Below are 12,150 nucleotides of genomic sequence, written 5' to 3' on the forward strand. Positions count from 1 at the left end.
CCCATACACATAGATATGTAATCACTCAAAAAAATGGTCAAGCTATTTGTTTACAATTTACAAGTTTAAAATTTTTGAACCACTTGAGATGGTCTGACCCATCGTTATAGTGCTTTTACTGATTCAGTCTTGTCATATGATCTATTTGTGTATACATTTGCCAGTTTACCTTGGCTTACAGTATCATAGAATATATATATAATATCCATATCACCCTGTAGCCCAAGACTGGACTGTAGGAAGAGGTGTTAGTGAGACCAGTAGGTCTCACTAACACTCTGTCTCTCTCTCCTCTCCACCTGTAGCAGCTGTGTGGTGCTGTTGTACTATGGCTGCCATTGCATCATCCAGTGTAGATGCTGCACACTGGTGGTGGTTGATGAGAGATCCCCTCATGACTGTTAAGCGCTTTGGGTGTGCAGCAATACACAATAAAGTGCTATATAAATGCTAAATAAATTCATTCATTCATTCATTCATATTTTGGTGACTAGTAAATTGTTCTCATCTTAAAATTCTGTGGTAGAAACAACTATTAAATGAAGATTCCAGGTTCAATGCAAGTTCAATCACTTCCATTGTCTTCAAAAAAAAAGGTTACATTGAGGCAATTACAGTCGAAGTGAATGGGAAGCTTCTAAACTTATCTAAGCACTTATATCAATTCTTCTGCATTGCATTTGTAGTGAGTTATAATGATGGTTTACAAAAAGTTTTTCAGTGTTATGTTGTCATGGTGATATAATCTTAACACACTAAACTGACTACAGTTTCCTAATAAGCCCCATTCACGTCCACTTTAACTATAACCTTGATTTTTTATTTATTTTTTTTTTATTTTTTTTTTTTTTTTAAGAAAAGAGTAACAAATGGAAACAAATTTTTGTGGTAATCAAAAATTGTGGAACTAACTTGCTTGAATGTTGTAATGCTCAGGGCCCAAGAGGACCAAAGGGTGATATTGGGTTTCCAGGTATTCAAGGACCTCCAGGACTAAAGGTATGAGATTAAAATGTGATCAGAAATAACTTTCTTTACTGTATATAAAGAAGCACAAACTCTCCCATCATTACCACATGATTGACATGACAAATTTCCAAATGAGGGCTCATTTTGTTTTCAAGTATTCATAAATCTGAGCTGCTGTCTTTATCACTGTAATATAGCTTTCACATCTGATTGCTTACTGTAAAGGTGCTCTAAGCTATATTTGAATAGCACACATAAAATGCTTTTACCAACTCAGAGATCATTGAAATAGGTCTTTAGAGGACAACCCAGAAACTCTAAACACTGCCAAAGAGAGGCCCACGCTCTCTCTCTTATGTGTCCAGGTTAGCAGAACTTGGTTGAAATTGCTTACAGCACGTTTAATGAAAGTAGACTTTTCACTTATTACTCATATGTGACAAACTGCATTAGAACTACTTGATCATGATTGCCTATTAAAGTTTTATGGAATATAATTTGTTGTATTGTCTGATAGGGAGAAAAGGGGGAGCCAGGCATATCCATAGCTGCTGATGGCTCTGTAATAACAGGCCTGAGAGGACCCAGAGGACCAAAGGGAATGAAGGTTGAAACTATTTACGTTTCAGCTTAAACTTTTTGTTGTTCCTCAGTGGTCTGACATTGACATTGTTGTACTTTTGCAGGGAGACATCGGCCCCTCTGGACAGCCTGGGCTTGTGGTAAGATGCATCTCTCTCACACAAAAAATAAAGCATGCATGCATAAATACTTCTATCAGAGAATATGTGTGTTTTTCTTGGATCTTTAGGGGCCGATAGGACCACCTGGACAAAAAGGAGAATATGGAATTCCTGGTCGACTGGTTAGTTTTATACATTTTTAAAGATTGTTTACAATTTCATAAATGTTTTGTTCAACTAACTCCCTCAAATTCTTTTTAGGGTCGGCCTGGAATAGCTGGAAGGAAAGGGGATAAGGGACATTCTAGTGGTCCCCCTGTATGTTAATTTTTTCTTTGTGACATAATGCTTCCAGTATGTTTCATATTTTTAAATCTAATTAAATATAATGGCTTACCTGTATTCAAGGGTCCACCGGGTCCACCTGGACCTCCAGGGCCACCAGGACGAGTAATTGGCCTCAATAGAGTAAGTTTGATGATCTTATCAGATTTGCAGCATATGGAAATTAAATAGAGTTTGAAGTGTGCTTCATCCTAAAATGCAATTTTCACAAAAGTCATAAAATGATTCCGCTCTAAATCTTGAAGACAGTTTTCCCAGTTCCTCCTAAACCACATTGCAAAATACCAGTAAGTTACTGAGTGAGATTCTCTTGATTGGTGGCTTGGCTTTGGGTGTGGCGCATGTCCTTCTGGCTCAGCTCCTCCCCCAATTCACTAGCCATGCCTGCTTTGCTTTCTAAGGTGTTTCTGGATTATTCCTGGGTTCATGGCCATAAAAACAGCATCGAACAGGTTTTAAAAAAAATCTAATTTAAACATAGATAATTCATTTTTTTTTATTTGTTTATTGTTTATTTTTTACATTTATTTTGCAACTGAATAATGCCTGCACTATGCTGTTTTTTACAAATTCAGGAGTGTCTCTCCATGGTCCTTTAACCTAGTATATCATCTCATCTCATCTGAGGTGCTTTCCTAAGCTCACTAAAGCATGTTGCATGAGCTCCAACATTTGTTGGGCTCAGCGGTGAATTAATGGTATTACAGGATTTTACGTGCTGTGTACATTTTTAAATGTCACACTAACAAAACCGTTCACTCCTGAATATGCTGACATTAGCATATGCATGGATTCATATTCTTTTTAATATTTCATATCAGACAATATTTTCAACCTCACTTCTGTTCTGTCCAAAATGTCTAATTTTTACCAAAATAAAAATCTTACAGGTCAACAACAACAATTCACAACCAGGTATATGCAGCAGATCTTACATATATAGCAGCCTTTTCAACTCTTTGTTTAGAATATTTTATATATTATAATATATTTTAAATATTTATTTTTTTCTCGATCGAAACAGGCAATGGAAGAGTGTCATTAGGAGTCAAAGGGGACAAGGGTGATGTGGGAAATCCTGGGCTGCCAGGAACTGCAGGTATAATAAAAATGCCTTGGTTTTGCTCCGCCCATATTTACACAAGAGCTGGTACAAGGGCGGATAATATACCACCAAGTACTTAGTCAGTTATCTTTCACCTTTAGTGGAACCCATGAATGCAATAGATTGTCACCAGAATTTAAAGATACATATATAAGATAAAAAAAAAAGTCATTGTGGTTTAAAAATGTGATGGTTGGCAAATCAAAGTTGTGAAAATTTATAGGGATTGTAGTATTACTTTTTCCCATCAACTACAGAGTAACATTAGTCATCCTGGCTATATCTGCCACATTTTCCATTGATTTTTATGTATTACTAATGTGATTTGTCCCTGAATTAATGAATGTATGAATGAGTGAATTAATTAATTAATATAAACTAATAAAGAAAAATAGCATTAAGTGTCTGTATGGTACTGGCAGACAGTCCAGTGGCTAGACCTCACCAATGATCTTTGTTTTCTTTCTTCACAGTGCCTATGTTTCCTCATGGTTATGTGGTACGTACTTGTTCAGTGTCTCACATATTTGATGTTTATCTGCTTACCCCCAATGCATCCTAGATGTAGGTGACTGTTTCTTCAGTAAGGAGATTCAGGAAGGAGATAACATGAACCATTGCAGTCTGTCACTCCTATAATGGATGTGAATGGGAATCATGGCTAAAACATACAATAAAAAATAAATAAAAAAATACACACACAAAAAAAAAAAAAAACACTGTGGCTCGTGACGATACATTGATGTGTAAAGACGCATCACAATCGGACTGTGGAAGAAACTGAACTGTATTTATATTGTTATTTACCTCTGATTTACACAATGTCAGAACTGTTAGAACTCTCCTGAGCACGTTTTCAGCAGCAGGCGTGTGATACGTCTTCTTCTTCTTCTTGCTTTATGGCGGATCGCAGACTTAAAAATGCATTGCTGCCACCTATCTCTCAAATGGACCATCGACACTCTATCTACAATATCATCAGGAGCCACAGGGTTTAATTTGGTTTTGTTTGTGTATGTTTTTTTTTCATTGTTTCATTGTATGTTATAGCTGTGATTCCCATTCACCTCCATTATAAGACTGACAGACTGCAACGGTTTGAGTTAAATATCTCAGTTTGTGTTCTACTGAAGAAACAAAGTCACCTACATCTTGGATGCCCTGGGGGTAAGCAGATAAACATCACAATTTCATTTTCGGGTGAACTATCCCTTTAAAAACACGAGTTAACTACAGTAAATACATTTTACTGCTGCAGCCACTGCCCGTTTGAGTGTTTTCACGTGACATTGTAGCAGTCAGTTTCAAAATTCAGAGTTTACAAGCAGCGTAATTACGAGGATGTGAATGGTTTTTAGAAGTTAGAATCTTATCTTTATGATAATTCCAACATGGTGTGAACACATCTTATGACTTGGGACCCTCAGGGGACTACAAGGGTTTTCATAGAGAAAAATAGTTAAAAAAAGTTTAATTAAATAAATAATTAGGATGATAATGATAAAAAAGATAAAAAGTTAAAAATGTATCAAATTTGACATTACTAACATTACTGAGTGATCACACGATCTACAGTTTTTTTTGTCATGATCCATCATGATCCATGATTGTTCGTGTCTTATTCCTGTTGTTAACAATATCGAGTGTGGGTCTCTAAGGGTACTAAAAGTGATAATGGCTACAAGGGGCAAAAGGGAGAGAAGGGGGATCCAGGTTTTCCTGGCCCACCAGGGCTCCCTGGGAGGACAGGCTTTGTGGTAAGTCAGCTGAAACAAAGACATGAACTAAGACTACGCTTCTTTTGATAAATGTTAGCAGAAGAGTCCCCTCTCACATTCCAGCCTCAATGTGATGCTATGTGTTTTAGGGACCTAAAGGGGACTCTATTGTTGGTCCTCCTGGGTACACCGGTTCCCCAGGCCTTCCAGGACTGCCTGGCTTTGGAAGTTCAGGACCACAAGGGCCACCAGGACCTCCTGGACCACCAGGCACTCCGTCTGTATATGGCTCAGGTAACAACAAACACTTTTATCATGACTGCAAAAAGTTAGCTTTTCCAAACTTTTAAGATGACTAGCCTAAATGCATTCTTAAACAGATTCCTCTCCAGGGTCATTTTGAGTGACTTTGTCAGGGCTTAAAACTTCTTATCAACAACTTGCTAATGCACCAATATTTTTTACATTTGAACTTTTTTATTTTGTTTCTGTCTTAGCTGCAAGTCTTCCTGGACCTCCAGGTCCAACAGGGCCACCTGGTATTCCTGGCCATGGAAACCCTGTTAGTCAGATGGCACAAAACTCTTAAAAGATTAAATGTATCTTGCTTTTTTAATGTTTGTCTAGATTATGACTGCTTGCTTTGCCTTCCCAGGTGAAAACATATTTAAACACTCAGACCTTGATAAGAGAGTCCAGTCAGGGTGCAGAAGGGACTCTGGCATATGTCATAGATAAGAGTGAACTGTATATCAGGGTACCAGGGGGCTGGAAGAAGGTTGAGGTATCTACTGTTCACATTTCCCTTCATAACAAATGGAAAAAGAGGAACTATTTTTTGTTGTTGAATGCTTGTTCAAATGTTTTAGTTAGGAAAGCTAATCCCAGTTCCCCAAGACAGTTCTACATCTCCTTTGTCACAAGGCCTGAGCAGACCCAGCGACCACAGTGTACCTAAAGAACATAGTCAGGTGCTTATTTACATATTTTGTATAATATAACCAATACACAGCTGATATTAAACTTCTATGCAATTTTATAACACAGTCATTTTACAAGTTGCTAGTGAATTCAGACATCACAACATTACTATATACAGTATGAATAGTAGATATTCATTTTAAGATCAGCCTAATTTAAGTATTAATGTTCTATAATAATTTTTTTATTTTAGTTTTTTTTGTTTATTTTGTTGTTATATCATTTTTAGTTGATTTAGTTGATTAAAGTTTTGTTATTCTGTTTAGCCTTAAAAAATGAATAGATATATTCATTAAATTTTATTACAACTTTATTTCATATGCCAAAAAATATTTTTAACAGTTTTGATTTTAATTAACAGTAAACACACCATTTGAGATTTGTAATAGATAAAATTTAATGATGTTATCATGTTCATTTTTTGAAGTTAATTTAAAGTAAGTGATTATTGCAAAAGTCATCAAAATGAGCTTGAACAATTACATTTCCAATATCGTGCTGACAAATTACAAAATATGTGAAGTTATTAAATGTAATTTCAGGAGTATGCCCATCTAAATTTCCAATTAATATCCAAGTATAAAAACAACCTCTTAACACTTCCGTTGTTAGTTCTTTTGGCATCCCTCCTCCTCCTCATCTCCTCCTTTTATGCATATTTATTTATTTATTTATTTATCTTTCTGTCTATAGGGGAGCAATCAGAGCTCGAGTAGAACTTCCTTTCTGAGCCCTTCTATAGCAAGCCAAATCTGTTTACCACTTATGCTTAGATTATATGGGCACATGAACTTGTGAATTAATATTGGCCGATAACCGATATGGCACCGATATCCTCATCGCTTGTCTCCACTTATCAATTCAAGAGAACTGTTAAAATATTCCAGAGTCAAAATGTAATTATTCTAGAATCAAAATGTAATTTCAGTTGTAATGTGTCTGATGTAAACGTCTAATGTTTTTTTTGCAGGAGTTAAAGAGCTTCCTGCCAGGCTACCATGTTTTTTCACAGCATGCACACTCAGTGCCAGCAGTAAGGGTTGCTTAAACCTTGTTGCATCCTAAATAATTGATATGAAAAGGTGAGCAGTTTGATGTTATCTTTGACCTTTGATTTTCTCAGTTGCACCTGGTGGCACTCAATGCCCCATTTTCAGGGGACATGCATGGGATCCGAGGGGCAGATCATCAGTGTTACCAGCAAGCCCGTGCCAGGGGCCTGACATCCACTTACAGAGCTTTCCTCTCCTCTCACCTACAAGACCTTTCCAGCATCGTCAAGAAAGGGGACCACTTCAGCTTGCCAGTGGTGAACCTCAAAGTATGTAAAAGAGCATGACTGCAACAGTAGATTTTAATCAAGTGTATTTGATCAATGTGTTCTCATTACATGTAATTTGGTCCAGCCCATCTAAATTTTGCTTCTTGAGTTTCCTCTCTAGGGAGATGTGCTTTTCAGAAGCTGGATGTCTATGTTCTCTGGAAATGGGGCTGTTTTTGATCCACTTACTCCGATTTATTCTTTTGACGAACGAAACATCATGACAGATCAGGCTTGGTAAACAGCTTTTTTTCTTTTCACTTTTCTCAGACATGTAAATTGAATTTATTTATCTGCAAACACTTTGAATAAGGTTCTATATCTCAGCATTTCCCAACCGGGGGTGCCATCTGGCAAGATCAGGGGTGTCGTGTAAAAAAAGACTGATCCATACAGACTAGGCATAACGGTTCAGCACGCATCTGATCCGCAAGTTAGTTGCAAAGTTTAATCATCATAGAGTGAAAGTTCATATTTTGCAAAAAAAATCTTACCATTAAATCTTACCAAAAAGTCTTACCATTAATGTGTAAGAAGAGACAAAAGAGAACTCAATTTGGTACTCTCAAAAGTGCGCAGACAGAGAGACGTGTTTCAGAAAGCACAGACACAGAATTCAGTTTACTTTCGTGTCTCCTTGAGCTTGAACGGACACATACACACAAAATTATCTTAAAATACCTGTTTCTGAAAGTATTCTCATTAACACAGTTGGTTATGGTATTAAGTGAAGTGGACGTAACCAGAAAGAAAATAGATGTGTATCATTATAGTGATTGTGTATACTGTCTTAAAGGGACAGCAGCCTATAAATACCTGCTACTGTCTGTGTCAATTTTATCCAACAACAAAACACAACTTTAACAAAGCTTAATCTATATTTAATTTATTCAGTGAATGCTATGCAGTGTTTTTTTTTTCATTTACTTGTTACATTTCTGTACTTGAATACTATTGTTAGATCTTATTTGTAACTTTGTTGTTTTGTATTTATGAAGCTTGACGTGTATGTTTGTGTAGGGTGCCACAAATTTTTTTTAAATTAAAAAAAGTGTGCCGTGACTGAAAAAAGGTTGGGAAACGCTGCTATATCTTACAATATGTAATTCATTAGTTATCTAATAATGAACAAACAAAGAATTGATACAGCATTTTGTTAATCTTAGTCACCATATTTGCCAAAAAAAAAGTCACAACAGGTCAAAATGGCATTGTTTGGAGAAAAAACAAACAAAAACAAAAACACATCAGTGTATTTCACATTGTATTATTACAATCAGAAATAATGTAAAACAGCAGTAAATAAAACAAAACATATACAAACATTATAAACACAATAAACATATGTTTATAATTACTTTCTTTGTTTATAATTACTATAATTACTATAATTAATTTCTGTAGTCACATCTGTAATTACACTGTCAATCCTACCTCTCCGCTTTAACCCACCCTTAAACCACTAAACCTGCCCCAACCTTACCCCTATCCCACCTCAATGGCAGCAGTTCATTCTGTATTGTACATAGTACTTATAGACACCTAACCTAAAGTGGGACAAATTAAACAAAATGTACACAACTATTATAAACACCTATTCAAGTCACGTTTTATAATACCACTCAGAAATAATGCAAAATATCAGTAAATAAAACAAAATGTATACAGACATTACATACACTATAAACATGTATTCAAGTCACATTTTATTATTACATAAAGTAAAATGCCACTTAAAGGCAGGGTAGGTAAAAAATTTGTTTAAACTTTATTTATATATCAATACATAATTAAAATGTAAGTACTCTGAAAAAGAAAGTATAAAAATCGAGTGACTGTAGTAATCTCACGACTGTTTTAAAGACATCTCATTATTTCCATTCACTCCACCCCCTCCCTTCTGGGCTCCTTCCAAAGCCTCTACTACGGCTCGCTAAGTAATGTTATGTTAGCTATATTACGCAGCTACGTGTGCTAATGACACATGCTTCATGAAAAAAATATGTATGATCAAAATACAAAAAGAAAGATTTACCTGTCCAGCAGAAATAAAGCCATCAAGGAGTCACTTTTCAGCCCCTTAAGTTCCCTCAGTTCTCGCCATCGCTGGAAAGCCACGCCGATATTAACTCGCGTTTTATTTCTTTGTTTATCCAAAGACTTTTTGTTCATTGCCTTTTCTTGTACTGTTACTGTCTTCCTTTTTTTGCCTGGTTTGCCTTCACTAACTGCATAGGCTGGTACTGTGAATTTTGCTTGCTGTTTCTCTGCCATTGTTTTGGTATTCCTAGGATCCGTGCCTGTTGAATCAAACGTGCTGTTTCCTCAAATCAAACGTGCACGCGCAAGTGGGCAGGTCATGTGTGGCAAAAGGGTGGTTGCCATGGTTGCGAGAGAGTGACAGTCACCTAAGCCAATCCTATGTTTCGTCCCGAAATGGAAATAATGAGCTGTGTTTAATACAGAATAAACGGTCTAGAGTCACTCGATTTTTATACTCTTTTTATCAGAGTACTTACATTTTAATTATGCATTGATATATATAGAAAGTTTAAACAAATTTGGAAGAAAGTTGTTTATACATGTATTACCTACCCTGCCTTTAATAAAACAAAATGTATACAAACATAAAAACATGCATTTTCTACATTTCTGAATATATTTTAACTTTTCAGTTTTTTATATTATGAACAATCAATTAATAAATGATACTATGACTTAAGGTCTCAGAAACTGGTGTGGCACGGCTCGAGTACTGCAGGCATCCGAATGACAAGTAACTACTGTGAAGCCTGGAGAACGGATGACATGGCAGTGACTGGACAGGCGTCTCTTCTGCAGACTGGCAGACTGCTGGGGCAGCACATGCGTAGCTGCTCAAACCGCTTCATTGTGCTCTGCATTGAGAACAGCTACATTCAGAGCCCTGAAAGAAACTAGACAGCTGACAATTATAAAGTCAAGCAATGCAGATGTAGGGAGCAGCAGTAGCTGGCCTGCTGGGGAAAATATCCAATCTACTCTTTTATTAGGAAGAGAGCTCCTGTTAGAAGAAGCTACAAGCCAGAGAAAATGGCACTGCAATCGTTTCACTTCTTCTCTGAGCATGATGTAAATATGTGTAAATCACCCACTGATACTGTTCAATCTAAGACCCACTCACTTCTTTTCAACAACTATAATACCAAAGAATACCTCAGCCTGATATCAAGCAAGTGTAGATCCATTTTATGAATTCACCACATTACACTGTGCCTTCTCGGATGATATTAACCCCTCTTCAAGACTAACATAGAGTTTCTTATGTGTGTGTGTGTGTGTGTGTAATACAAATTCAAGACCACAAATGTTGATAGCTAAAAGATGCTTCTTTTTAATCAGATTAAATTCCAATAATTAGACATCAGTATTTGGATATACCCTGTTCAAACGAGGGTTGCTCTGGAAGTTTTTTTTAAATGCACTGACTGTATTAATAATTTCTTGGGTGTTCTTTCAATAGGCCTAGTTTGTTTGTTTGTTTGTTTTTTCACACCCATGAAGCTCCATTCTGTGAACTTGCATTTAAACTAGTATTAAAAAGAGGCTATATGTCTAATTTGTAATGTAAAAGCACATAAAACTAAAACTAGTATATACTTTAAATGGCATTAATTTCAAAGTTGACAGTGGCCCCAAAAACATTATACTGTAACTCTTCACTGTGTTTAATCTTTCTATGACATATTAAGAAAAACATACTAGAAAGTAATTAACGGTGTTTATCTTCTACAAAAGTCAAATATATGTATGAAACAATAAGAGAGAATTCCCCTGTTCTTTTTCATATTTGAATTGTGCTGAGTTAATAAATGTTTTGTTTTATAAGTGTGGCTCGTCTTTCTCTAAGTTGTCTCTAAGTTAATGTTACACTATTTGTATGTTTTTAAAAGAAATCTCTGCTCACAAGGCTGCATTAAATTAATCAACAATACAGTAAAAAATTTGAAATATTATTGCATTGTAAAAAAAACTGTTTTCTATTTTAATATATTAAAAAATTTAATCTATTTCTGTGGTGAGAAAGCTGAATTTTCAACATCACTACACCAGTCTTTAGTGTCAAGTGGTCTTTCAAAAATCATTCTAAAATGCTGAATATGGCATGTGGAAACATTGAAACTTTTTTTCAGGATTCTTTGATAAATAGGAAGTTCAAAAGAATTGTAATATTAAAGGTTCAGTATTCCTCGGACCACATAAAAGAGAAGTTTGCTGCAGTGTAGGCTACTAACTGCGGATATAGCTACTAATAATCAATCTGTGCCTTCAGGCTGTGTCTGGCCTGGCTTATTTCTTTCTGAGGACATATCGTTTTTGCATTTTTAGCCATATACGTTTATGATCCAAAGCCTTTTAAATGTATTTTTATATGTCTGCCTGGGCAGTACAAAAGCTGCATATAAAGCAACATATGTATCACAGAAAGGTGCGTTAACAGTGTTTAGATTGTTTAATGCTGCATAGAGGCATCATAAATGGATTTACACTTAAAATATAATTGCATGTTATATTAATGCTGCAAATATATTTTATTATAAATTAATAATAAATTAAATTTATTATTTATTATATAATAATGTATAATATGATATAAATATAATGTATTATTATTATTTATTAATACATTTACTATATAGTAAAAGATTTCTTAATACAATGGGAAACCAGCTAAGCAAACCAGGCTCTCTTCCTTCATCTGTCTTTTTATTTTTATGCAAAATTAATGCCATGAGTATCTCTTTACGATTTGCTTGACTGAATTTTTTTGAAAACCTGATCATAAGAAATGCTTCTGGGATGATCAGAATAAATTTCCTAACTACATTCACAGGACAGATTCAAAGTAATTCTGAGGCACAGCCGAGCCGAGCTGCTGAACTGAGACAGGGTAACGCTGAACAATGTGGGCGGAGCATAGTTCTCCGTGATGACCAATCAGAACGCTCCCTTTCTAGAAGCAAAGACCCGACTACTTGAATGTATGAG

The 12,150-nt window shown here is 35.6% G+C and overlaps 1 protein-coding gene across 2 annotated transcripts in view; it reads left to right on the top strand.

Moving 5' to 3' along the window:
* The window catches only part of LOC132154984 (collagen alpha-1(XV) chain-like), a 47,703-nt gene extending 37,270 nt beyond the window's left edge, over positions 1–10,433 (top strand). The window contains exons 25-43 of one of the 2 annotated variants that reach the window (XM_059563741.1): positions 937–999; positions 1,487–1,576; positions 1,656–1,691; positions 1,781–1,834; positions 1,914–1,970; positions 2,061–2,120; positions 2,243–2,284; positions 2,888–2,912; positions 3,022–3,096; positions 3,576–3,601; positions 4,761–4,859; positions 4,970–5,114; positions 5,318–5,382; positions 5,476–5,604; positions 5,690–5,791; positions 6,772–6,834; positions 6,925–7,122; positions 7,244–7,359; positions 9,846–10,433. In XM_059563741.1, coding sequence (XP_059419724.1) covers positions 937–999; positions 1,487–1,576; positions 1,656–1,691; positions 1,781–1,834; positions 1,914–1,970; positions 2,061–2,120; positions 2,243–2,284; positions 2,888–2,912; positions 3,022–3,096; positions 3,576–3,601; positions 4,761–4,859; positions 4,970–5,114; positions 5,318–5,382; positions 5,476–5,604; positions 5,690–5,791; positions 6,772–6,834; positions 6,925–7,122; positions 7,244–7,359; positions 9,846–10,062 — 1,662 coding nt within the window. In that variant the 3' untranslated portion in view covers positions 10,063–10,433. The remainder of the gene's footprint in view (positions 1–936; positions 1,000–1,486; positions 1,577–1,655; positions 1,692–1,780; positions 1,835–1,913; positions 1,971–2,060; positions 2,121–2,242; positions 2,285–2,887; positions 2,913–3,021; positions 3,097–3,575; positions 3,602–4,760; positions 4,860–4,969; positions 5,115–5,317; positions 5,383–5,475; positions 5,605–5,689; positions 5,792–6,771; positions 6,835–6,924; positions 7,123–7,243; positions 7,360–9,845) is intronic. The other variant, XM_059563742.1, reaches the window with a different exon arrangement.
* Positions 10,434–12,150: the final 1,717 nt, after the last annotated feature.

Source organism: Carassius carassius, chromosome 12 (assembly GCF_963082965.1).
Source record: "Carassius carassius chromosome 12, fCarCar2.1, whole genome shotgun sequence".
NCBI lineage: Eukaryota > Metazoa > Chordata > Actinopteri > Cypriniformes > Cyprinidae > Carassius > Carassius carassius.